General features: G+C 52.8%; 8 protein-coding genes across 8 annotated transcripts; 3 read left to right on the top strand and 5 right to left on the bottom strand.

Annotated features, from left to right (window-relative positions):
* Positions 1-755: 755 nt before the first annotated feature.
* AYO20_07099 (hypothetical protein) lies at positions 756-2355 on the bottom strand (the record flags this gene model as incomplete). The annotated part of the gene is made up of 2 exons (XM_022645386.1): positions 756-956; positions 1036-2355. 2 exons carry the CDS (start codon positions 2353-2355, stop codon positions 756-758), a joined length of 1521 nt encoding a protein of 506 aa, XP_022498604.1.
* A 573-nt stretch (positions 2356-2928) lies between these two features.
* AYO20_07098 (farnesyl-diphosphate farnesyltransferase) lies at positions 2929-4486 on the top strand (the record flags this gene model as incomplete). The annotated part of the gene is made up of 3 exons (XM_022645385.1): positions 2929-2996; positions 3049-4288; positions 4340-4486. 3 exons carry the CDS (start codon positions 2929-2931, stop codon positions 4484-4486), a joined length of 1455 nt encoding a protein of 484 aa, XP_022498603.1.
* A 1730-nt stretch (positions 4487-6216) lies between these two features.
* On the top strand, positions 6217-7323 carry AYO20_07097 (hypothetical protein; the record flags this gene model as incomplete). Its single annotated transcript, XM_022645384.1, has 1 exon — positions 6217-7323. The coding sequence occupies one exon, from the start codon at positions 6217-6219 to the stop codon at positions 7321-7323; it is 1107 nt and encodes a 368-aa protein (XP_022498602.1).
* A 678-nt stretch (positions 7324-8001) lies between these two features.
* On the bottom strand, positions 8002-8733 carry AYO20_07096 (hypothetical protein; the record flags this gene model as incomplete). Its single annotated transcript, XM_022645383.1, has 1 exon — positions 8002-8733. The coding sequence occupies one exon, from the start codon at positions 8731-8733 to the stop codon at positions 8002-8004; it is 732 nt and encodes a 243-aa protein (XP_022498601.1).
* Positions 8734-9676: 943 nt separating this feature from the next.
* Positions 9677-11063, top strand: AYO20_07095 (hypothetical protein; the record flags this gene model as incomplete). The annotated part of the gene is made up of 4 exons (XM_022645382.1): positions 9677-9695; positions 9745-9800; positions 9875-10057; positions 10107-11063. The coding sequence occupies 4 exons, from the start codon at positions 9677-9679 to the stop codon at positions 11061-11063; spliced, it is 1215 nt and encodes a 404-aa protein (XP_022498600.1).
* A 1530-nt stretch (positions 11064-12593) lies between these two features.
* On the bottom strand, positions 12594-15087 carry AYO20_07094 (hypothetical protein; the record flags this gene model as incomplete). Its single annotated transcript, XM_022645381.1, has 3 exons — positions 12594-14141; positions 14197-14651; positions 14715-15087. The coding sequence occupies 3 exons, from the start codon at positions 15085-15087 to the stop codon at positions 12594-12596; spliced, it is 2376 nt and encodes a 791-aa protein (XP_022498599.1).
* A 737-nt stretch (positions 15088-15824) lies between these two features.
* Positions 15825-16568, bottom strand: AYO20_07093 (hypothetical protein; the record flags this gene model as incomplete). Its single annotated transcript, XM_022645380.1, has 1 exon — positions 15825-16568. The coding sequence occupies one exon, from the start codon at positions 16566-16568 to the stop codon at positions 15825-15827; it is 744 nt and encodes a 247-aa protein (XP_022498598.1).
* A 7390-nt stretch (positions 16569-23958) lies between these two features.
* Positions 23959-25531, bottom strand: AYO20_07092 (hypothetical protein; the record flags this gene model as incomplete). Its single annotated transcript, XM_022645379.1, has 4 exons — positions 23959-24162; positions 24212-24526; positions 24578-25448; positions 25500-25531. 4 exons carry the CDS (start codon positions 25529-25531, stop codon positions 23959-23961), a joined length of 1422 nt encoding a protein of 473 aa, XP_022498597.1.
* Between the last annotated feature and the right edge of the window lie 1082 nt (positions 25532-26613).

Below are 26613 nucleotides of genomic sequence, written 5' to 3'. Positions count from 1 at the left end.
ACTCCAACTCACACTCATATTCACTCATATTTACTCACTCTCACGCTCTCGCTGTGTACTTTGTATGTACCTCATCCAAGAACTAGAAGGAGAGACACACACTTTCTTCTGGTGCGAGTTGTCGAGTGCTGAGACAACTCGTGTCGTCCGTTTACACGGACATGGGCACTTTTTCAGGGCGAAGGGTTTCTTTCTAGCGAGGGGAGACAGAGGAGGAGCAAGAAGAAGGGAACAAGAGAAAAAAACAGATAAAGAAGGGAAAGGGAAAGAGGAAAATAGGGGGAATTTGATATCTATGTGTGTCGGCGAGCGCGAGTAATGTTCAAAACAAACGACATCGAACAGCAACGCTTTCTGGCCTGCCTGCCTTTATCCTGATCCTGATCCCGTCCCTGATCCAGTCCCGACCCCACCATATGCGATTTCCTCGACGATACAGGCCCGATCCAACCAAGCCTGTGCCTGATTACCCCAATAGTACGTAGTAGGTTGTGCAAGTAGAGAGAGAGAAGGGGGGGGAGGAAGGGAGGGAGAACTTTATCGTCATGCATTCGTGCCTGTGAAGAAGGTCTAGCCAATCCGCGAGGAAGAAAGTCGACACATTCCACACGCACGCCACAGATGGTTGATAGATGGCCCGGATCGAATGTCCCATAAGAGTCACGACTCGACTCTCTGATATCCGGCCTCAGGCTTCGTTTCAATCATGATCCGCCTGGAGAATGCTGGTGTCACAGCCCTGGCCGGTCTCAAATTCACGCCGATGTCGACTGTCTGGGTGAGCCACTGGCGCTGGACTCTCGGTTGCCTCCAAAGAAGTGTCTGTGTGATTGGTCACCGTGGACACTCTCTTTTTGTTTCTCCTTTTCCTTTTTCTTCTCTTGTTTTTTCATCGACTCGGCCATTAGTTGTTCAAAGGCCATAAAGTCGCCTTCCTCGTCTGGATCGCGTTCAGCCTGCAAATGACACAACGTTAGCATTGACGAGGTACATTCCAAAGTTGGGAGATGCGCCTCTTAAACAGACGAGACTTACCTTTTGGTAGATAGTCCCACAGAGGACCAGGGCATGTGCTCGTTCTATTCGCTTCTCCAGTCGAACGTTCTTATCGTTCAGAATCCGGTCACACACATCTCTTAACACGCCCTGAATCTCGAACCTGGAACCCCTCCACGCAGCTGCCAGGATCTTGCCAGTGACTTTTCTTTCGTACTCTGCTTTCTTCTCATCAGTCCAATCGGCACCACCCTTTTCTTCCAGCTTGGCCATTTCTTCCATTGTTAGTTGAGCGTCGATGGCTGAGGAGATTGTGTTCCATGTGTCTTTGGCAAGGGTGCCTTTGTCTTTTAGACGGGAGAAGAAGCCTGAGATGCCGAGGAACTTCTGGGATTTGAGAAACGAGGTGGCTTTTTGGATGTATGTCTGTCCGACGGCGTGGAGGATTTCAATACCGAAGGACTCCATCTTGAGATTTTCAACTTCCAGTCTGATCTTTTCTTGGAATGCGTGGGTGACTTCGGGGCTCTTATCCGTTTCTGTCCATACGCTGATACGATCGACCAGTTTCTTTGCCAGAGTCTCGACTCGTTCTTCTCGGAGGCGTCGTCTCTCCCGTTCGTAGGCTTCCAACTTCTCCCGCTGTTCTTTGGTCAAGCCGCCTTTCTTTTTCTTCTTCTGCAAGTCCTTTTCTTCTTGCGTCAAACCCGCCGCATCCATACGCGCATCTTCTTCTGATCGATCCATGATGGCTTGCTGCCCAGCGTATCTTCTCTGCGGGGTGCTAGTCCCAGAAGATCTGCCGGTGGACGTCGATGGCTCTTCACCGGAAACATATGGTGGAGGCGGTACGGTGGTCCCCTCCGATGCGGAATGTGCTTTTGCTTCGGTTTCCTTCGCGTCCATGGTCGCCGTGGTCGGCGTGGTCGCCTCTTTTTCTTTTGCTTCGTGGATGTTCAGCTTTTCCTCCGCAGTTTTGGCAAGTTCTTCTTCCTCCATGGCCTGCATTGTGATGTCCATGGTATGTGTAAGATCTTTCAGGAGGCTCAATTCGCCGATTAGGTCGACAAAGGCATCACCGCCAAAGATCATGCTGAAAAATTCGGCGGGATCCTCGAACCCTTGGCTAGGCATGGCTTTTTCCTTGCCATATTTGTCGTACGCGGCGCGGGTGTCCTTGTTCGATAGGACTTGATAGGCTTCACCGACGGCTTGAAAGCGGACGTGCGCGGTTTCGTCGCCGGGGTTCTTATCAGGATGGGTGGTGATGGCGAGCTTCCTGTAGGCTTTTTTGATCTCCAATTCGGAGGCATCTGGTTTGACGCCTAAAGCGTCATAGTAGGAAGTGTCGACGACCATTGTAGCGGGTGCAAATTCTATCTGGGATGGATGTAAGATCCGGCCGATGCGCCAACTGGCATGAGATGGAGACGTGTACGATTTATATCGCAGCCTCTGGGCTCGTGAAGGCCGCCGGTCCCGTTGGTGGCCGCAAGCACGAAACCCAGCACAGGGGGTGAAGTCATAGGTAGATGAGTGATGCCTGCAGCTCAGCCACTTGGGTGCCACTGTGGCTATGACGCGCCCCGGTCAACCTGCCCGGATAGATTTTGGGGTCACCAGAAGGTCAAGCAAAGGTCCCTAGAGCCGATTTGGCATCGCCTTCCTCCCTAATAGTTGAACCCTCGGTTAATAGGGATCGTGCCATTCGGAGATGCGAACCTCCACACACAAAAACACGACGGTCTAGTTCACGTCGAGCCACGGGTAGTTGATGAAAACTCGCCGCCCCTTTTTCTCCTCTGGACCATGGTCGCTCGTTATCACCTAGTGTTCTCCATACGTCGGGAGTGTTCAACGGTCAGCTAGGAACAAGGGGACCTCTCCACAAGTTGACCTGAAAATTGCATCCAACCTCGAATCTTCGTCACAATGGTCAAATCCAGCGAGGTTTTGTTTTACCTCCTACACCCCCAGCAATTGCGCTCTATCATTCAATGGTGAGTTTGATGAGCGAGCTCACGTCGCGTGTGGTGGCTGACACTTGCTCAGGAAAGTCTGGCACAACCCGGTCCACGAACGAGATGAATCCAAAGAAACCGAATCCGTCAAAAACTGCTTCAAGTACCTGGACATGACCAGTCGCTCCTTCAGCGCCGTCATCAAAGAGTTGCACCCAGAGCTTCTTCTGCCAGTTACTGTGTTCTACCTGGTTCTACGCGGTCTGGATACCATTGAAGATGACACCTCGATCCCCGCTAAGAAGAAGGAACCAATTCTGCGCAGCTTCGACGAGGTTCTTGAGATTGACGGATGGACTTACACTGAGAACAGGCCAGAGGAGAAGGATCGAGAACTGTTGCTCAATTACGGTTGCGTCATCGAAGAGTTCAAGAAGATGAAACCTGCCTACCAAGTTATCGTCAAGGATATCGCGAAGAGAATGGGCAATGGCATGGCCGACTATTGCCTGAAATCTGAGAACAACAATTTTGCCGTCATGACCTGCGAAGAGTACGACCAGTATTGTTACTATGTGGCGGGATTGGTCGGTGAGGGATGCACGAGAATGTTTGTTGAGAGCAAATTCGGAAACCCGGCTCTGCTCCAGAGATCCAACCTTCACAGATCGATGGGGCTTTTCCTGCAAAAGGTCAACATCATACGAGACGTGCGAGAGGATTTCGACGACCAGCGAATATTCTGGCCAAAGGAGATCTGGTCCAAGCACGTTGACCAATTTGAAGATCTCTTCAAACCAGAGTACAAGGAGCAGGCACTAAATTGCAGCGCGGAAATGGTATTGAACGCACTCGAGCATGCCGACGAATGTATTTTCTATATGGCTGGGCTTCGGGAGCAGAGTGTGTTCAACTTTTGCGCAATTCCCCAGACTATGGCGATTGCGACGCTGGATCTCTGCTTCAGGAATTACTCCATGTTCCTCCGCAACATTAAAATCACAAAGGGCGAGGCCTGTCAGATCATGCTCGAATCGACCCAAAACCTGCAGGTGGCGTGTGAGGTGTTCCGCCGACATATTCACTCTATCCGCAAAAAGAATCGGCCGCAGGACCCCAACTTTTTGAAGATCAGTATTGCCTGTGGCAAGGTGGAGCAGTTTATCGAGTCGATATTCCCCTCCCAAAAGGTTGAGGACGTCTTGGCCAAGAACAAGGCAGACGAGGCTCGAGCGGCCCTTTCCAAGAAAGGAGCATCGAAGGATTCATCCGAGTCACTTGCGCTGTTTGGCGCGGTGGGTGTGATGCTCCTCATCATTACTGTTACTATAGTGAGAAAGCCCTCGTTCTGAAAGCACCAATGAGCGCTAACGTGATTCTAGCTTGGGGCCGCATGGCTTGTGGGTGCCCGATTCGACGTGGTCTTTGAGGACCTGAAGAAGTTCTGGGGACAGATGTGGAGCGGTTCAGTCCTCAATGGAACACAAAATGGCACTTCGAGCGACACCACTAGTCATGGCGAACTATGATTGTTTTCGTTGTGTCGTATTCTGTGGTGCTCGGTAGAGGATGCGGATTGGCACATATGTACCGAGTATTTGCCCAGGTATTGGTGGCATTCTGAAGTATAGTTTGAGAAAAAGGTCACGTCCAAAAGCATGCTGAGCTCACGGGATCCGATACAGGCTTTTCTTTTTGTGGGAGGAAATGACCTTTTTACAGCACGGATGTCAAATTGCAACTCAGCCGCTCTCATTGACTGTTGTTGTGCCGAAGATGTGCTAAAATTGATTGCTCAAAACTGACAATTGACAGGCCCGAGAAGAGATTCTCTGAGGGGTCTTGTTACATTTGAGCGTACATTATCTCTGACCTTGTGAAATATCAATTCAACATTCGTGGCGCCGTTCAACCATCATGTGCCTTGGCCGTATTGTAGTCGGTGCAAGAGGCTGTGGAGGCTGGAAAGTTGATGATGACGTCGTTGATGTGGTTGAGGGACTAACTGGAAGTGGCAGGAAGTGACCAACAGTGCGTTCCTTCCACCTACCAAGCACAACAGAAGAAAGGCTGTTGGCTGTTTATGCCTGGGCGATCAACAGGCACCTGCTAGGCAGTGGTGGCACCTAATACCCATCCATCCACAGGGGAGGATCTGGTAGGCGGTCTAGGCCATTGGGCATCACCCAGGAAGGTAAAGAGCCCGACCGACGTCATGCACCTAGGAGAAGTCTCCCCGCTCTACCAAGTACCTCGTACAATTTTGTGCAAGACTCAATGCCAGCCTCTTCCTCTCTCCTCCTACAGCGCCCCTTGTACCCTCGGTCGCCTCGCTCACCTTCTTCCCTGTTCTCTCTTCACTTCGTCGTGTCGCAGCTGTCATGCTGAGTGGCTCGCCTTCCTCTCGGCATTTTCTCGTTCCTGCCCCATTCAGGTATCATCAGTCTTCGCCTCTTGGTCCACGTTGAATGTGTCGATCGTGAGATGTGAAGCGATCTTAAAACCAAAGCTTGCACATTTTCCTTCTCCCTCCGGGTCTTTGGTGTGTCTGGGTTGATCCGGGATCGCCCATCCTCGATCACCAACCTCTCCCACAGTGGGACTTCCACGACCTTCGTAGAAATGGCATCCCCCAACATGGCGCTCCTGGTCAGATAAGCATTATTCTGCGGTGTCCGTCGAAGCGGCCCCATCCACCGACCCGTCCAGTCCGCCGTTAAATACGAAACCCCATGACCAATGTCTGTTCCCTATTCTGTCTTCTTTTCGTTCTTGTATCCAGTTGACTTCGAGCAAACCCTTTAAACAGCCCAATGGACTTTGTTAAAGTCGGTGTAGCTGCCACACAATGACGTCTTCTCTATAGACTCACTTCTCGGTTTCTACTTATTTGCTTATGGTGCCTGCCCCTTTGTGCGTTCGGACTTTTAAGCGCAACCGCAGATTCTCTGTGCGAGCCTCACATCCTACGATAGACCAGCCCTTTCCCCGTGGCTCTTCAATATGTTTGCTCTTAATTAAACCGTCCCGGACCTGCACCCAATTAAACACAGAAATTGTGTGTCGCTCAGCCAATAGGCCAGCCGGCGTCCTTTGTGCAGGCGAACTTCCCCTCTGCAGCGCTATACAAGTCGGGCGGTGGGTGCTGCAAGGCGTCCTGACTGACACCCAGCGAACCAATTCCGATCTCGAGACGCTCCCGCCAGCTGCATTACCGGCTCACGACGACAGCCGCGTGTAACGCCCGACCCCTTTCAAAATGGATCAGGCTCTAGGATTAGGCCTGAACGGCGTGAACCTCGCCCTCACACACCATGATAAGGTCATCGATCCCCTTCACCGCAGATACAAGAAGATGCGTGGCGACGTCCCTCAACCTGATCCTGATCTCTACGACAGAAGAACCATGGAAGAGAAGGGCCTCGTCCTGCGCCGTCGGCGCGATGTTGCCTCGGACGAAGAGATTGTGGAAGTGGTGAGGCACAAAGGGGACATTCTGCCCCGACGGCCTGGTCGGTCTGAGCAGCGACAAAGAGCCACCTCTATGCACACCGGTCGGGACATTGGTGCAGGCGCCGCCGCAGGTGCTGGTGCAGGTGCGCTGATTGCCCACCGCGACCGAGATCGCCATCGAGACGATTACTATGAATCGGAAGGCTCTGTGCCTCCACGATCCCGTGTACGGGCAAAGTCCTCCTCTGGTCGCTCCCGTCGCCATCGGAGCTCCTCTTCCTCTTCCTCGTCGCTGCTCTCTTCCACCGAAGAAGAGAAGAACATTCGCAAGATGCAACGCAAAAAATGGCTCACCGCCGCCCTCGCAAGTGTGGCCACGATACACGCCGCCTCCAAGGTCTATTCCTCCATCGAGTCGCACGATAAACGAATGGAGAAAGTTCGCGAAGGCAAAATGTCTCCAGAAGAAGCCCACAAACAACAACGTGCTTCCCGGTGGCAGGATGCTGCGGCCATTGGGATTGCGGCATTGGGTCTCAAAGGTGCGGTGAGCGAGTGGAATGAACTGTCCGAGGAGCACAACCAACACAAGGAGCTGCTCTCACAGAAAGAAGAACACCACAAAAAGCGTATGGAGCGCGAGCGACGCCGGCGGGCAAGGGAACGGGGAGGTTACTACAAGGGAAGAGACGGCAACTGGTACTACGACGGGCCTGAGCCACAGAGCAGTGAAAGTTACCGTGGAAGCCGTTCTGGTGCTGGAGCAGGAGGCCATTACGACGATGACCGCGCAATCAGAGACTCGAATCGCGCCAGAAAAATGTACGAGGAAGATGGAGATTTTGATGATTACGATAGCAGGAGATCCAAGTCTCGGCATGCGGTGAGTCGCAGTCGTGCCGGCGACGAATGATTCCGTCATTCCGGCGTCTTTTTTCGTCCCGTGCTTGGAAGTGCAAGAGGTTCTTGTTGCATTCACGACATGCTGACGCATCACTTTGAGCATGGAAGAAGTCTAGAAGCCCATCGCCAGATCCCATGAAGAAGTATAAGAAGAAGCCAGAGAGAACTCGCACGACGGTTGGGAACTTTGGTGCAGACCTGGCTGAGGATCTTATGGGTCTTTGAGAAGAATTGGCCTGAACCGGAGAGTAGTGTCTCGTGGAATGATGATGATGCATGTGTTTGTGGGTTTAGCGTGGCATTGGCGCAGCATATATTGCAGTGTTTTTCTGCTTCGAAATGGCATATCAAGAATCTGGGAGGATTTTCAAGAAGATGTGAGTGGAGGAAAACTCGACAGGACTCGTGATTCGCAGTTCTTCTAGCGATACAATGGGTTGGACTCACGCAATTGGCATTTTCGAGTACTTGTCACGAGGGACATGAAATGTTAGGTTACGATTTGAATGAGACTACGAGAGATGAATGATGATAACGTGCAATGGATCTGATTGTTACTTGCCGAAAGTCTCCCAGCCATTTCGGCGTGTATGCAACCCAGAATATCGTCCTCACGCGCGCTCCTCTGACCACCGTCTGGTGCCGTCTTCGTGACCCGAGCCGGGCAATCTCTGTATGAGGTGCGTGCTCACAATGCCTTTTCTTTCTTGCCCCAGACCTCTATCAGGAACGGCTGGCCAGAAAGGGACGACCAGTCCAACACTCCGTCCTTGATCGGGAGCTGCGCCGGCTGCGGGACGACGAGTCTGGCGACATCGTCGCTGTCGGTCCAGCGGACCTCGAATGCGTCGGGCCCTCGCGTCGCAACCTTGGGGTTGAACCCGTCGCACGAGGGGCTGGACTCGAGCGTCTTGAAGAGGGACGTGATGCCCACGCCGTGCGTCGCGATCACCACGGTGCGATCCTGCTCGCCGACCAACGGTGCCTCGGCGCCGACGATGCGCGCAAAGACGCGCTTCAGCCGCCGCACGAAATCGTCAAACAGCTCGACGCCGGGCCCGCCGTCGGCGCTCCGCGGGTTCCCCATGTCGATCGAGTCGTACGACCCGCCCTCGAGCTCGCCGAGCGCCTGGCCCGTCAGGTCCCGGTCCGCGTGGACCTGGACGTCCGCGCGCTCGGCGAGGAGGGGCTTGATCGTCTGCACGATGCGGAGGAGGGGCGAGTGGTAGACGGCGTCGATATGTTGCCCGCGCAGCTTGTCCGCCAGGACCTGCGCCTCCCGGTGCCCTTTCTCCGTCAGGCTCGTGTCCCGCAGCCCTTGGAGGATCCGGTCGATGTTGTCTTGTGTTTCGCCGTGGCGGATGAAGAGGAAGTGGAGCTTTCCACCGCCACCACCGTTGGCTTGAGGTGGGGAGACCATCTTTGTACCAATATTATCCTTTACAGAGAGCGAGAGGAGAGGGAGACAACGAAGAGATGTGCTGGCTGTTCAAGACTATATTAGACGCACCAGCTCACCGAGAGCAGCCCGAATGTATGCTTGTCAAACAATGAGATGCAGGTCGAAAAACAACGGCGGACATTCCGTCCCGTCTTCGAGAAGATACCAGGCACATATATAGACAGTCGGGCTCAATTGCCCGAAACTCTACTTTGTCCCTGTCGGCTAACCCCACAGTCGGCTTTGGGGAACTCGAAGCAGCCATTGCGGAGATTGTCGAGGGATGTCTGTCTACGTCACTCACATACGGGTGAGGCTAAGCTTGACAGATGTTGTCCGTTACATGAAGAAATATTGTGTGTGATTGACTGTGCAGGTAACTGACATCGAGTATCGTTGATCGAGCATGGAATGTAAAAATGAAATCTGTGAAAAGAACAGTACTGTCCACATCGTGCGGAGCCCATGTCGACAGAGCTGCTGCCTCGATAGGACCGAGACGTCTAGCTCTGCTGGATGAGCATGTCTTCCTGTGTTAGATAGAGCTACTCGATTTTCACCTGAGCTTGAGGCTACACAAGGGAAGGATTTTATCAATGCGACGGCCAAGTGACAAGGCTGTCCTTAAGCCTTGCCAAGCCTTGCGCTGGGAGAAGAGGCACAGAGGTTGGTGGAGGGCGAGGGGTAGTACGCTGACGAAGGATATTCTTGGCATTACGGTAGACTGCGAGCACAATGCCGCTGCTTCAGTTGGACTGCGCCTAGATATATGTACATCCGGTCGCTTGTCGTCTTGTGTCAATAGAAAGTGTGACATCCAGGTCTTCATACTTCTGCTTCACCCGCCTCTCCCCTCCCTCCTCCTTATTATCCGACAAGCTGCGAGGGTCCGACCTCTTCTGGACCTTCGCTCTCTTCCACAATGGCTGAACCACCCATCGGTAAGACCCCTCGCCTGCCCACATTGCATTGAATCTCCTGCTTACCCAGGCACCACAGTCCTCGATGGGGGTACCGGTTTCCTTAAGGTCGGCTATGCAGCTCAAGTACGTCCTGCCCGTGGCCCTTGTCCGTTGCTTTTGTGAGAAGTTTCGAGGCCTAACCCGTGCAACCTCGACAGAATTTCCCCGAACACCAGTTCCCCTCCATAGTCGGGCGGCCGATTCTGCGGTCGGAAGAGCGGGCAGGAGATATCGTGGTCAAGGACATCATGTGTGGAGATGAGGCTGCCGCTGCAAGATCAATGTTACAAATCAGCTATCCCGTGAGGACTCCCCAGCAGCAGAAGCAGTTCCCCACGCCGGTAACGGTCGAGAGCAGAAATGACTGACCCAGAACGCCCTGAGCTACAGATGGAAAACGGCATCGTCAAGAAATGGGACGACATGCAACATCTCTGGGACTTTACCTTTTTTGAGAAATTAAAGGTCGACCCCCGGGGTCGCAAGATCCTGTTGACCGAACCTCCGATGAACCCGCTCAAGAACAGAGAGCAGATGTGCGAGGTCATGTTCGAACGGTACGGCTTTGGCGGGGTGTATGTCGCCATCCAGGCAGTGCTGGCGCTCTACGCACAGGGTCTCTCCTCGGGTGTCGTCGTCGATTCCGGAGACGGCGTTACGCACATTGTGCCCGTCTACGAATCCACGGTCCTCAACCATCTTACCCGCCGTCTGGACGTCGCTGGTCGAGACGTGACCCGGAATTTGATTGCCCTCCTCCTGCGGCGAGGCTACGCGCTCAATCGCACAGCCGACTTTGAAACTGTACGCCAGATCAAGGAGAAACTATGCTACGTCTCGTACGACCTGACTCTCGACCAACGTCTGTCGGAAGAAACTACCGTGCTTGTGGAATCGTACACACTACCGGACGGCCGCGTGATCCGCGTAGGTAGCGAGCGGTTCGAAGCCCCCGAGTGTCTGTTCCAACCGCATCTGGTCGACGTCGAACAACCCGGTATCGCCGAATTTCTGTTCAACACCATTCAGTCTGCCGACGTGGACGTCCGCTCTTCACTGTACAAGGCCATCGTCCTCTCGGGCGGCAGTAGCATGTATCCCGGTCTCCCCTCGCGCCTGGAGAAGGAACTCAAGCAACTCTGGCTCACGCGCGTGCTGGGCGGAAATCCCGAACGACTGAACAAATTCAAGGTCCGCATCGAGGATCCCCCCCGGCGGAGACACATGGTGTTCTTGGGCGGCGCCGTCTTGGCCAACATCATGGCGGACAAGGAGAACATGTGGATCAGCAAGCAGGAGTGGGAGGAGCAAGGACCGCGGATTCTTGAGAAGTTGGGTCCGAGATGATAGTGAGGTAGAAGAGTATGGGAGAAGTGGGTATTGTTTGTGTTGTGTACCGAGTCGAAAACACCCTGGTCGGTCAGAGAGGAGAGCGGCGGAGGGGGGGCTGGGAACGAGTGAAGGAAAACAACACTCGCCCGTCTCCTCTTTGTGGTCTTTTACCCTACTGGATATTGAAGTAGAGGGGGAAACTACAGACATCTTTCTCGACCCAGGGGCTACCCACCTACATACATTGGCGATGAAGAAACGACAAACCAACGAGACCGAGAACGAGGACGAACGAGTGAATAAAATAAACAGTCAATCAATCAATCAATCGAATGAGACTTTACATTGTCCGTCATACCATACCATACCATATCACATCATATCATATCATATATACTATGCCAAAGACTCAAGTCAGTACGTGACACACGGACATTATGGAAAGAAAAACGTGGATTGAAAACTTGATCTCTTTCTCTCTCCCTATCCACGTGTCTCTAACTGTCTCCAACCGGTCTCTATGTCTTTACACGTATTTATACACATGTACATGGAAGTCCAGTCATGTCCTTCCCCGCCATATCAATCACTGAATCACTTAGACTTACGTGGCCTCTTATTCCTGATACCTGTGTACGTAACCCCCCCCCCCCCCTCCCTCTGTACTCCCGTGATGGGATATTATCCTAGGCATATACGTCATATGATATGATATTATATGAACGTGAATGTACTAAAAGAAAGAAGAAGAGAAGGACAAGTGGTTGGGGAGCATTCGTTTCCATGGCATACATGCATGAACAAGGCTGGGCTGGGCCTCGAGTAGATATCTGTACACTGTACAGCTATTATATATAGACATCCAAAGACGCTGGAACTGACTGTTTGGTCCGTTCAATCTGCGATCAGATGCTCATCGATACAGAGACAATTCCCAATCGTCTCGCACGATTTGGTCAGGAATGTGCTTCTTGCCGCTCCCACGTCCGTCCTCCTGCTGACCGCGACTTCATGCCTGAGGTGCAGTGACCTCCACAAAGTGTTATGCAAATGCTCCAGAAAGACATTACTGTGCTTAGAATGAAGCCACTGCACTGAAAATACCTGTCTCGGATGTTCTCGCAGCTGGCATCCATGTGTAGTGTTGACGAATCGCAAACCTGTCCTGCGCGACAACGCTCAAATTGGCGAGCACATTCCTCTCGGCACGGTATTGATACTCTTGAGTGCGATACTCTTGATTGATTTCTCGGTATTGTTAACCTACCAAGCCAATTGCAAAGGCTTGGGTTCACAATGAAGACCCACACGCAGGTGTAGTGAGAGTCCCACGATCAGCATTTGTTACCTTATTGTAAAAGCACCATGTGAGACGACGAGCCGGCCGGATTCCCGATAAGGTGCAGATGGATGTCCGTCTGTTTTGGACTCCAGCTAGAGCTTCGGTCGACTGAACAAAGGCTGTGTTGCAGATCGAGGGCAACTATACTCGGGGGCCTTTGTTCGGAAAGTGTAACAGTTACACATGACGACGGTCGCATACCACTAGATCGATCTCGGCGTGCGATAAGGATCCATATATTGATTGACAACCGTGGAATTCCATGGATCACAGACGACGGAAGATTGCTGCGGAGCATATGGGAGACCATCTTGTCCAGCTTGGTCATGGTGTGGTGATGGTTCAAGGTCAAACATACCGTTGCCAAAGAAGCCCAACACCTCTGCATCGGGCATGGCGAGGTCCATGTTCAGTGCGTGAGCCTCCATCATGACCCCATAGTCGCCTTCAAAGTCCTCCTCTGTCCAATTGTAAGGCATAACGAACCCCTGTGTCGTTGTGGGAGCCACTTCTGGTTGATGTGTTGTGAACGTCGGTGGCTCGCTTAAAGCGGTAGAAGTGAAAGGCACTTCTGCCGATACTTGGTCAAACCGGGGGACAGGAGGTGTATGTCTGGGGGGAATCTCAGGAGGTCGCCAATCGTTCGACGATGACAGACTTATATTCAACGGTGCTGGTTGTACAGCCGGCGTCGAAATCTTGCCGACTTGATGCTTGTTGATCATCTGTCCGATCAGAAAGCAAGCAGCATCGGCAATGGGCCAGATTTCTCGCAGTTGCAGTAATGCTCGCATACAAATATGAAATTGGTGCTCTGGCAGCGCTCCGATGCTTTGGCCCTTCGCTTTCATATCCACCAAGAAGGAGGCGAGTGCGAGCAGCATAAAACTCACCGACAGTGGCGGGAGAAACCTGACCAAGTCTCGCTTTTGTAGAGATTCTGTCATTTCCGCAATCTTCTCAGCTGCTTCCTTGACCTTTGATGTTGGGCTGTTCTCCCGGCCACTGGGGGGCTTGGACAGTGATTGAGGGCGATTGAGAGCTTCAGATGCCATCAAGTAGAGCATCCTCAATACTGACCGATGCATCAAAACAGAGTCTGCAGTAGACGGATCGAGGTCATCACTGCTGCTGCTCGTTACCAGCCAGCAACTGGGTGGAAGCTCCCTGTACCACTGATCAAGGTCATGTTGCAACTGCAGATATTGCTTCCCTTTGACTTCGGACTTTTTGGGAGTATAGAGTAAGGTCGACTCGGATGTGGAGCCACCAAAGCCGCGCAAGTGGTAGAAGTGTTTGAGGATCTGTCCAATGAAGAGCAGCAGTTTGAGCTTTGCGATATACATCTCAGCCAACATGGATCTCACATATCTATCCGTGAGAAAAGAATTGCCTTGGAGGCACAAGATCGCCGAAGGGAAAGGCCCAGTCTCGAAGTCGTCCATTCTCAGAGGTGAGAGCCTGATATCCTCGTCTTTGATTCGCACTGGTCTTCGCATGCTGATAGAGATGATCCTGTCGCGGTGGACGCAACTCCACCATATTCGTCTCCACAGAGCTCTAACCTTGGGGTCCTTCTGAGCATGTGTAAAGGGTTGATTCAACCCGATACTGGTGGCCAGAGAAACGCAGACACCGAGCCAATGCCAGGGATCTTTTTGGTCGTTCTCCGACACATACCAGTAATTTAGTAGGAGTAGTGCTTGGATAAGGGCGACTCGGTCTACTTCCCAGTCGAAGTCGTAGAGTAGCTAGACGAGTGGTGAGCCATGATATTGTCCCTGTCACAATTGTCGACAAACTTACCTTGACTTTCTGATAGAAATCGGCTCTTGCAATTCTTCGACTTTCGTAGCCTGCTTCCTGGAGAAGCGGCAGCTCGATAAAGGCAGCGCCCGAGAACAGAATGGCTTGAAACACGACTAAGCTGATCTTTGGAGAGCCATCTTTGCCGTCGAGGGCACCCAGGAAGTCTTCCAGATCGACGATAGGCATGAACGGGTGCACGTAGAGCACAAAAGCTCGAATCAGCTGATCATGGAGCTCGCCCAGGGGTAAGCTCAAAGCGCCACGGCGACGCAGGAAGTCCAAGTCATCCTGCCGAATGTCTGGCCGACAAGGGCGAATGAAGGACGGCAAATCAGTGGCGGCTCCCACGACGGATGCATTAGAAGCAGTGCTTGCATGGGTCGGAGCGGCCAGACTGTTGTTTCGAGGAAGAATGTGAGGAGTCTGAAATTCGATTGGCACGAAGGAACGCACTACAGAGGGATCTCAGGTCACTAAGGCGCTGGCTGATAGTGCAACCATCTCGGAGGTCTTACCATGATTTGATTGAGTAGGAGTACTGGCCTCGAGTGCTGGAGCTGCATCGTTCACACCATCGGCGAGTTGCAGCCCGGTAGCTGAAGGCTCTGAGGCGGTTTTTGGCTGCGCCTGGGAAATCGGGGGAAGCGCCGTGGGGCGAGTTGACTGACGCTTCTGCAGACGATACTTTCTGCTCCGTCTCGATTCGAGGATGATACATTCGATGCCGTCCGAGGAGCAGTTGTGGCAAGGCACGCCAGATTTAACAAGGTCGCATTTTACCTTGCGGGTTCTGCAATGGTGACAGGCTTGCGAAGCCCTCTTCTTCACCACGCGCTCAGCGGCATTGGAACCGCTTGCAGTCGAGGCCTCTCTGGCTTCCTCACTCATGGCAACCCTTCGCTGAGACGTCCAGGCTATGAGAGAGGCCACATTATAGGCCAGAAACAAGGGCAGCCGGCGCTGGAAGTTACGCTGCGTCGAACAGCAACGATACGAATTCCAAGCACAAGCACCACGAGCTGAGCGAAGGGCGAGGTGGTGGGACGAGGTATGAGAAGTCCAGAACGAGCGGGGGGTGCGTGTAGCTGCTGCCGTTGCGATGACGGTGAATGTCGCGCAAGAACACTGAGAGGTCCTACTTGTAACTTGTAGAGGGAATGACAGAGATGGCGAGGGCCAGGTTGACGTCTCTTGAGAACTAGGTCAGGTCGTTCAAAGCGGGAAGCGACTCAGGCACCCGGTTGAAGTTCTGGATAGGGAATTAGGTGCCATAGGACAATGGATGAATGGATGGACTGATGAGATGGGATGGTGTGGATGGCTATGGTCGGGGGCGTGGTTGGGTGGATCATACGGGGACGAAAATCCCCCCGCACAATCAAATTTTGTGCAGTGAATGCCTGCGCACCTGCGCACCTGCAGCACCAGATGGATGCCCGTAGCTGCCACTGGGTGGCTGCGCAAGTCAACAGTTTCCTTAGTAATCAATCTTGTAAGAATTCCAGCCTGCGGCCCAATTCGATCTCCCCCATCACCCCACCACCCAATGAAAATATCCCATACACAGACACTGCGGAATACTCTCATCATAGCCAACTATCTTCTAACTACAGCCCCGGCAACCTCTACTCTACCGGCCAGTTGCAGACCATGCACCAAGTCGGGACGCCTTCGTCGCCCTCCTTCCTGTCCCTGGGATACGACCAGATAACCTTTACAACCCTGAAGCCAAAGTATCCATAGACATCCCTTGCCCTCGGGTTGCCCGCCACAAGCCAGAGCGGCACCTTGTCCTCCTTGGCTCGATTGATGTATGGTTCAATGACAGCTCTGACGGCGCCCTTGTCCTTGCGGTTGGGATCCCGTGCCATCAGCGAAAGCGTCCAATATGGCTGGCCAGGCCCTAGACAAGCCAGCCTCGTGTCTTGAATGTCTCGGACAAACTGTGCAAAAACGGGCCTCTCTCGGGCCATCTCCTCAAACTGTGCTTCCGTAAAGGGTGGCGGGTTGGACGATGGCGGCTCCCAGCATGCCACTGCCGCAAAGTTGGCTGCTTCGACAACTGACGCGCCGGCGGCCAATTTGGTTTCGATCCGCCTTGCTGCGCCAGTGTAAAGAAGGTCTGGCGTCACGACCGTGGCCCGGCCAGTCTTTTCCTGTTGGAAGACAATATTGAGCGGATCCTCGAGATTGGCCCGCGATACGATCTCGGCAAGACGATGGCGGTACTCGGCCGACTGCGACGTGGTGGTTTGAGGAAGCGATTGCGTCGGCGCCGAAGACCTGCCATTGACGTCTATGAGCGACGTAACCGAGGTATTGTCCACCGTGGCTGCCGATGCTTCCATCTGCTCGCTTGTGCTGGCCATCTTGTCGGGGTTTCTTTTCGACGATTGAAAAGTCATGGTACAGGTTTGATGATTTCGTGTCGACTTGCGCTTCTTTTTATCCGCGCAGATGAGTAAGCTTCCATTACTTTAACAATACTATGGCTCTTGCTGCATTATGTCTAGGCGAGAAAAAGGAAGAACAGAAGGGGGATTGATGTGGGTGACTCACTCGATGAGACTTGATTGCAGCGACCCTTTTCCCCAATTGTGCCCACCGTGCCAAGCAGCGGGTCAGTCTCCATATCATGATAGAGGATATTACTATTCAGCCTTGCGTCCTCAACAACCCCTTTTTCGATGAAAGGTCGAGGTCCTGTTTTCTGATGAAAAGTGAATGGATGCTTCAATGAAAACAACCACCAAAGTCAAGACTCGATCTGCCCCTAGTGGATACACCATTCAAAGACGGCTGTATTGCACTCCTCACTATTCTCAAGTCGGTGATGGACCAACTGGATCACCATTACCTTTCAAAATTGAAGAAATGGATTGAATGCACAGCGTCTTCGCAAAAACACCACGTGAGTGGGAAAGAGAGCCAGATGCAACCTGGTCGCCTTATGTTGCAACAAACCGCACATTTTCAGCTGCCTAGCAGATTAGTCGGGGTCGAGCAGCACGAAGGCGACATTTCCTGTTCCCCAGTCAGGCTCGTGGGTAAAAAAATTTCCCAGCGACACAGCTTCCTGGTTCAGGGTACGACGAAGACGGCAGACGAGGGAAAAAAGGACAAGTCGAGCATCGGCCATGGCGCAGACCAGTTGCTGGGATCGTTGATGACTTTGCGCCTTGTTTTTTGTAGCTCAGCGCTGAATGCTTGCCCCCCAAAAAGAGCGTTATCCTTGGGCTTCATCAGCAGTCTCCTTCCCTCAGTGCAATGGTGCTGATGAGGGACAGGAGACGAAATTGAAAGACAGAGTGGCTTTCCCGATTGACCATGAACTCCCTCCACTACCAACCTTTGGATCTTCTCAATCTGATTCAGCAGACCCGCTCTAAGGCCGTAGTACGTCGATGCATTGATCATCCATTAGTACCTTTTCGAACCGCGCAGCAAGAACTCGCGGGAGGGCCACGCATCGTTTCGTTCCCGGATGAGGAAAGATGCCCCTCTCGATAAAAACAAAGGGCAAAGAATCGCTTCTCCGGTCAGAAAGAACGTGACTACATAGTCCGAAAGTGGAGAGCATCTTCAATCGACATGGACAGTGGCTCCTGTTCTTCAAGTATCCCGTGGTGATTAAGAAGAGCCGCCTTGATTAGTTCATCGACCCTAAACCGACGAGGGCAAGATGGCACACGTCCGCAAGGTGCCGAAGGACATGTGAGAAGATGGCAGACAGCCCTCAGTTGCTGGGCGTTTGCGAACTCGTCCCACCATTGGCACCGAGGGAGATCCCGGCCAAAAGGGGATCATCTGATGGTCATCAGCAGACACATACCTTGCCACGGTCAATTCTGGCTGCACAGCACTGTAAACGACTCGGATCACCTCCATACCCGAAGTTGGTAGCTTCAGCGTCGCTGCCTGGTCAAGAACGTCTACCATCATACCATGGCGAGTGATTGCTACTCCTGTGCCCATGCAGAAAACGACCAAAGTAAGGATCAATCAGCATCCAGGACCAGGTCAGGTCGGCCATCCAACAACCTATCCGTTGCAGAAGGTGCCTGCGCGCTGGCCTGCAGTTTGGCATCTTCTCGCGCAAATGTCACATCGAATGGGCCACAAAGCCTCCGCTCACGGAGAGCCAGGTGACTCCAACAGGGACCGAATGCAGGGAAAGGCGTGACACCAACCATTCTCCAAGAACGCCTGGGCAACAGCGAGTGAAGACGTCTGCGTATCTATTCGCTCCTCTGTTGCGCTGTGGATAACGCGTTCCTGCGCCTTGTATAAGAATGGACAACACCGTCGCATCTAGACCATTGAAACCCTTGTGCTGCCACAGCGAAAAGACGGCCTATATTCCGGCCTCGGCTGCCAGGAAAACCAAGTTCTTGTATCGAAGTCAGTCTTAGTAGAACTCAGTTTTCATAATGCTTTAGTGATCGACGTAGAGATGGTCCCAAACGTTACGACCATCCATACCCAGTGTTCGACCCCTGATGTGATCACCGGGATCCTGGAGGATCTCTTTTGACTCTGAATAGGATCCAGCGCCGCCCGAAACTATCAGTGGGTGGACAATGATCGTCGCAGAAGCTCAGTACTTTGTTAGACCCTGTTTCAGGCAATAAATATTGCAAGGCGAAATACGGCGCTGCTCAACTTGCTGTTGTGCAGGACCGACTCAATGCCCAGACTCGGGACGATCGACTAGGGACTGGCATCACCATCAGATGCAGGGCAGGAATGTATTAGGCAGTCAATCTCGATCCGTGTACCCAATGCCCGAATTGTTGATGAGGATGTTGACGCCTCCGAACCTGACAGTGGATATATTCAGCGTCAAACACAATCTTCGCCATCGCTGATCACATGCATGCACACATAGCGAAGCACTAATATCCAAGGATGCCGAATCGAAGGAAGATGGGGACAATGTCGCTGTTGTTTGAGAACTGCTCCCATTTGGGAAACTCTGCAGGATTCGCAATAGTCGAGGGGACGATTAGCGATGTTCTGAAGCTAGGTTTACCCAGACTCGCATCGCCAATGCAGGACGTGTTGCGAGTTGGTCGGATGTCGCACCATCCTTGGATCGTTGTGCAAATCCAGGTTTGGTATCGACCATAGCATCCCAAGTCTTTCCAGCGTGGGTGTGAATACGAGCACTCCGTAAACTGATGGTCAGTCGATTATTTTGGGAATCCACTCGAGGCTAAATCCGTTTAGTTGGAGCTGGTCGCAAGTCCAGGGGGGAATGCCATCCTAGTCGAGGGACCACATTGAAACAAGTCGTACGGCTGGGGTTTCAGGCTTTCCAAGTCCGACGTATACGCGTTCACTTGTCGCGTAGCCAGAAGATCAAAACCGGACGGATGAGCCTACTGGCAAGTTCCGGCAATCTCGATTTTTGATAAGTAGTTCGTGGTCTTTTGAGACATTGGATATGTCGCTTCAGAGGCTGCTCCATATCTCATCTCGGTTACGAACGCCACCGAGCAGCGTCTTGAGGACAGGTTGAATCGAGAGGCAAGTCGAAGAGAGAGATCTTCGATCACGCTTGACCAAAATCGATATGTTGCGGGTATCAGGCAAGAGGAACGATGGATAAGGTTCAGAGTGGCCAGGGGGCGAACATGCGAATAGAGGAGAGTGGCCTTTTCCCTTTTGTTGTTAGGGCCGCGGTAAGTGGAACGGCTGAGGATGAAGACTGCTCGTCTGCTTTGTCAAATGGTCCGTCCGCTCCGGCTAACGGCCAAGGATGTTCTCATTCAACGACTGGTGGCGATGCACCCAACGAGTACTCGTACGGGGCTAGCTCTGGATAGGAGATGAAAACCCCGGTTTCGGGGAAACCTGCATTGTCTCCTAATGCATTTCTCTGTGTGGAGCCAGTGGCCTGACACCCTTCCCTGGTTTGTGACCAAACTTGATTTAGGCACGAGTACTCGGTATTATATTTGTACTGGGTTCTGTATACAGACCTAACCGGCTGAAGCGGAACGCGATCGCATCGGGGTTTCTTCAGTTATCTGCTCCTTTTTGTCCCAAGATCGTTTGTTCGCATGGCACTCTGGCAAAGTTGCATTGTTGATTCATCTTTACAAATATGGCCCTGTTGAAACTTGTGATGCGACATGGAAAAGACCATAGTCCCTGTACTCGATCGTGGGCATGGTCATTTTGTACGAGTCATCATTGCGGGTCACCCGCATCCAGTAGTCGGTGGCTGGCCAACTGCGAGAGAGGAATGAACCAGGGGGTGTGGGCACGGGAAAGGCTCAGGTGCTCCGTAATTGTAGGCGCGACAGGGGCCGCTTAAAAGGATGATCAACCGTTGTGATTTCGCCCCTCCTTGTTGGGGCTCCTTGGGGGGTTGGCGTTGACCGTTTGCAGCCAGATCAAGGTTGGTGTTGGCGGCGTCTGGAAGGATCCATCGACTGGTCCAGGCCACGCCACACCCCATGAAGCTTTGATGATGGAAGTGTGATCTTGATCGTGCGTGTCCTGGGCGGAGGAGGGTTGATGCAGAAGGGTTGCTTCAGAGATTCTTTGTCGGCATTTGCATTCATTCAAGTTGATGGGAATGGTACTGGAATGATTTGTGCAATATGTGACAGAGATGGCCGTGTTGAGATGAAGCCTGGCACTTTTTTTTTCTTTGTCGGGGGGAGAAGGCGGGTTGAGAGACATTATTTCCACAGGGCTCCTACCCTGGTTGCTGGGCCTGCTACCATCCTGGCACCCGCAATGAGCCTCTGACGTAAGAGGGGAATGGTGGATGGTGGGGGCCTGCAACTGCGGCAAAACGGACGAAGGAGGCTGGGAGCCACCGCCCATCCAACCAACCACCACACAACTCGTACGAGGTACTCGTGCTTCCATCGACGCCCTTAGACGCCCTTCACCCTTTGCCTTTCGACTCCCACTCCTCTAGCGGAGTAGATATGGAGCACGAAACGATGGACATGGCACCTCAATGATGCCAAGGATCGGCGACAAAGCACAGGAGCAAGAGAGGGAATACTGCAGTCATGGTTCAAAATACTTTACAAACTCGGGAGCTTCGGCCTCGACTCGGCATCCTCGGACTTAGTTAGACGTTGGGCATCGTGATCGACTACTGGGTCACACCTATTTGTGACATTTGGGACTTTTCTTCTCCAGGTAGTGTATCCCTGGATGGGACGGATCTGGGATCTTGCCGGGGCAGATACAGATGAAGCGGACTACTCCGGGAGATCTCGCCTTCCTGTCTGTGGTCATCGCTCAAGAAGATCACCACCTGGCGAATGGAGTACTAAGTAGAGAGATGGTGTGTCGATAGAAGAGAGCAATGGTTAAGATATTCGAGTTGTCCGGTACTGTCCATTTGGAAGCAGCTCTCGTCAAATTACGGCGTCTGGTGGCTGTTGCGCTCAACTACTTGTACACCAAAGTACATAGTGATAAGTCGTGGTCTATGTCGAAGTGGCGCAACATCTGTTGTGTTTCCCTTGGCTGGGGGTCGGTTTCTTTCTGAAACGCTTTCTTTCGATGCTATCCCTGGTACTAAAACCAACTGCAAGGTATGTGTGCACAGGATGGAAACGCCAGCGCACCCACTCTATCAGCGACCATGGCGCATGGCATTGTCAGTTACTCAGTCCCGAGGTGTTCCGTCGTCCAAAGCTTCCTTGGTAACCCATTTGGTGTGTTGGGCGTTCGGGCCAACCAACTGAAACGCTGGCCGATAGCATGGATCATGCCCAGGGGGAAAGATGGGCTTGCAGATCAGAAACAGGATAGGCGGGGCAAAAGCAAGCGCCGATCCTGGGTTGGCGATGTATTTGTTAGGCATGTGAGGTCCATTACCCTTGGGCCTAGGGGCCTGGGGTGGTCTTTGGGTCGCTATACTTGTAGACAAGCACCATGCGACCAGCCCAAAGCATATGCCGATCATGACCGGGAATTTCTGTCATGACTTCCCCAAAAACCTGGATACTAGTAAGGTGCTCAGACAAGCCAGGGCCCCCGAGAAACAAGGCCCCCGGACAGGGTAAGTGGAAAATCGATGTTGAGCGGCGTGAGAGGAGGAATCGCCCAAAACGGTGACTCGCAGCTTGAAAACTGTCCGGGCTGCATTTTCGAGTATCTTAGTCGGCATTCCTTGTCTCCCTCGCCAGCCAGCTTGGGAGGCTAGCTCAGTGACCAGACCAGATTTCTCCGGAGTCTGTGTCCCGGGTGGCTTGTTGGCTTGCGCTGGTCTGTGAACTTTTGACTGTATTGCACCTGTTATTGGTTTGACAGCCCCATCAGGTGGTGTGACCTTTGGGCAGGGCGGTGCTGACTCGAGTTTCTCTGGCTCAAACATTTGCGCGTTTCTCTCCCCTTTCCATGTGAGAGAACCGCTCCTTGGCTCTGAAACGAACGAGGAGTCTCTGTGGTCGTTCTCCCAAACTCAGGTCTGAGAGGGAGATGGGTTCGGTACCAGCCAGAAACGTCTGGCCGACTTAGTGGTAGATCTCGATCCAGTGATCTGGCAGTTGTCCTAGTGGCGTCTGGTCTCCTGGTCGCTTGGAAAATTCCGGCAGGCAACAAATCCTCGTACACACACCCAGTATCAAGCACGTGAATGGTTGACAGCATCAGAACCGTCTCAGAGACCTCTGGTCCGGTAGGATTCGGGGGCTGCGCGGCTGCCTCGATCCAAGTCCACTCAGATAGCCTATGTCCACTGTCTCGCAGGCTCCAGAATGGCCTGCTGTCTGCTGACCCAACGAGCATATGCCAGCCGTTCTTAGTAGAGATTTCCATCTAGGAAGCGCAGCCCTAGCAACGGGAAAACAATGCGAGGGAAAACAAAATGCGATAAAACCAGCGAGCGTCCAAGCTGGGGCTTGTGGCTGCTGCAATAGTATTGTGAATAGTCTCTGTTTGCTTTTCTTGTAGTTGCAACCTTGCATGAGTACTCCATAATGTGATGATGATGGTTCCCTGAGAAAACTCCCCGACAGCCGTTGCCGCCAGGAAGAAACATAGTTGAATAGAGGCTGACCGAGGGGAACCATGCACCTGCTTGAGGATCAGCTCGTTCTCTCACCCGTCTGTATGTTGTTCATTCGCCGGGAGGGTCAAGTCAAACCTCAAAGACAAACACACAAGGCGAAACCCCTCGGCCCATCCCCCATACAACGATGCTGATCCATCGCCCATCCATTCACCCATCCACCCGCCCAGCAACCTGTTCCATCGGTATGCCACCCTGTAACTAAGCAATAACAATATCGTAAAACATATTTTCAGGAGCCAAAATGCTCCGCATGCCTCTAATAAGGCTTTGATCGGGGTATCAGAGAACAAGCCCACAATGGCCTCCCCCCACCCCCCGGACGACGCTTTCGCCCATGCTCCCCATGATGCCTCTAATAAGGCACAAAGACTGTACACAGTGACGCCGTCTTTTTCCCTCCAAGAGTGATTTTTTGGTCGTTCCACGACTCCAAGCTTCATCTGTACAGTCCGTTGAGCAAAAAACACATCATTTCCATTGGTGACTCCAATGTTGTGTACCGGTCAGCGTCGTTGAAATCAAACCAAAAGACGCCGCTTAAACTCCATTAAAGGTTTCGTCGTAAAAGTGCCCGAGCAATCGACCACATAGTCGTAAACGTGTCTCCTAAAAGAGATTTTGCACATGTGTCAACAAGTAAATTCGTCGCCTTCATCCATTCTTCTGCCCCCAGAACCCCAACCTCCATGTTAGAAGTAGGTCTTGGGTTACGGCCTCGTGGAATCGGCGTTTTTGGGCCGGAGATTCGCCCCGGTCATAGCTGCCGCTTTGTTGACACCCAACTTTCGTGTCAACTTGGCGTAGTGAAGGCCACAAGCATTACACAACGTGCGTGCCCCATCCGGACCTCTTCGCCATTCGGGGGTTTCGGCACGGTTGCAACTGTGACATCGGCCTGGCGGCGCGGCTTTCTGTGACTGCGTTAGCTAGAGCAACATAATTGACCACAGGGATACGAACTCCGCGTCGTTTCTTTGCATCGCCTCCTGTATAACCCCCACCTTTGTATTCGTCTGCCGTTGGTTGATACTCTTCTTCAGGCTGGATGCCTCGAACAAGTCGGGCTTGCTGTTCCGCTTTGGCATTCTCTTGAGCAACTGCCACTTCTCGCACGTAACTGAGAAGCTCGAAAGAACGATGGGAGAAACGGAGGACCTCGTCTGCTTCCCCTATCGAGGGCATAGGTTCCTGCACGTAGGACGATCGGCTTCCCTGGTGAATACGTGACCCCCAAGTGCGGCAAAATTCGAGGATACGCAGGCAGGATTCGCTAATCTAAAGACACCGTCAGTGCCACATCGCTCATAGAAAACGGGGGAAACAAACCTCATTGAGCCCTAACTCGACGTCAAACACCTCCAAGTGCCGTTTGACGGCCTCGTTGAATGGAACCTCGTTTGCGGGTTTCGAGCCCGCGGTGAACTGGTAGACATCATTTATAGAAGTAGATGCATTCGCGGAAGCAGGATTATTGAACGGGGCAAACGGCTGTGGCTGCCTAGTTGGCTCATAGGTTTGAGGAGATCTAGAGGGGGCAGTCTCATTATGGTTCGTGAATGTGGTATTAGCCAGAGCCGTTGAACGAAAGTTTGACTGTTGCTGAGAACTTGGAGAACCGGGATACCCAAAAGTCTGAGAGACTGATTGACGAGGATCGGGGGCAGGGACAGATGGCGGTGGAAAAGGAGGCTTCGGGGCTTGCGATTCCGTCGGGGTCGATGAGGTCATTTGAGACGTTGAAAACACGTCTCGTAGGACGGGCACAGAAGGTGCTGGTTGGGAGAAGGGGTTGATGGGGCCCTTGGGGCCTTCTGAGAACGACGGACCAACAGTGGTAGAAGGCGTGGGCAAAGATTGATGCTGGGACGAGCTTGAAAAGGGCAACGACTTGTCTCCCAGAGCTTCGTGGATAGAAGGGAGGGACTTGCGAAGATCAGGCGACTCCTTCTCGTCTCTTGTGGAGCGTCGAGTAGTCGACTCGGGAGGAGAGATGTATCCCGACACGCCCGCAGTCGAGCCTGATGTCGACGGTGCACATGAGTATGGTTGAGGCGGGGCCGAGTACATGGAGGCCGTGGGACTGGCCAAGGGTGCCGTGCTGATGCTCAGACCATTGCCAATGGAATACCTCGAGAGGTCATTCCTGTCGGTTCTGACGGTGTCGAGTTCGAGATGACTTATAGATGGCAACGTGTCTCTGACACACCCATCAGCACTCAGTTAAGTCAGTACAAGGGTAAGACATTACCTCGGTCGAGGAGCGGTTTCTATTGTTGCCATCGTAGCGATGTTCAATATACAATCTCCTTCCAGCGGCGATTATTGTTCTATTGTTTGAAGGCAGCACGATGGATCATGAGGCCGGACCGCTGTTTTGCTGCCAATGTATCTTTCCGCCCGACGTTGCAAGTCTGCCCGCCCCAAGGTGACGCAAAGCCTGGGCCCAGCGCTGTTGTTGTTGCACCAACAAGATGGGTATAGACAGTGCAAGAAGCCGTCGTGGCCTGCACTCCTGATATTTGCCTTGTTGAGAACACAGACCAGTACCTGAGGCGACCCAAAGGAAGGAACCCGCTCCTTGATGTGGTGGGATGAAAGGTGGTCGGGAGTGCGCAGTCTCCCTGTGATCGCTGTCGAGTGATGAGGACGTATTCGAGTTACTTTGCTTGTCGAAACGAAGCGTCGAAGAGGATGTCGGAATGGAAGATGTGCAAGAACAGGACATGCAACAAAAGGACTTTAGAGGAGAGGGCGCATGTGTAGATGGGTGTTAGGGTCGTTGGTGGCAGTGGAGGGGATTTTGACGGGTTTCGGGGTCGAAGGTTGGCTCGATGGATGAGAGAATGAAGATGAGCAAGTCTTAGAGAGCGAGATGGGCGGAGAAAGATCGAGAGATCGCGCTAAGCATGGGCCGGAGGACAGGTGGGAACCTTGAATCCGGATGTCCAGGTGCAGTGTGCAAAAGCAAAAAGTGGGCTTTTGTGCCCTTGGCGAGTCACAGGCCGAGTCAAGGAGAGGTTTGGGACCCCTGTCAGTTGTTCTCTCTGAAAGTCTGACCCAGCACAGCCAAAGTCAGCCAGTTAGCACCCGGGGGGGTTGTGGGCTTGCGAGGTGCACCAGGGAATCAAAAATACGTCGTAAGTGGATGGACGCTTGGTGACGCCCTTCCAGGCAGATGGCGTTTTAGGTAAAGTCTGACCTTCTTTGGACCTGAGCGAGCTACGCAGACCAGGGGGAAAAGGATGGGAGGACGGTGGCTTTTTCGTCTCTGCGATAGACCGATAGACTGCTTACAGGGGCGAGCCTTGTCTGGACGATGATCATGGAACGATGCACCGCGCGATGGTCTCGGCCTACGATGC

This window comes from Fonsecaea nubica (genome assembly GCF_001646965.1).
Source record: "Fonsecaea nubica strain CBS 269.64 chromosome Unknown Scaff48, whole genome shotgun sequence".
Lineage (NCBI taxonomy): Eukaryota > Fungi > Ascomycota > Eurotiomycetes > Chaetothyriales > Herpotrichiellaceae > Fonsecaea > Fonsecaea nubica.
Note: the sequence above shows the minus strand (reverse complement) of the source record. Positions and strands in the feature narration are given on the sequence as shown.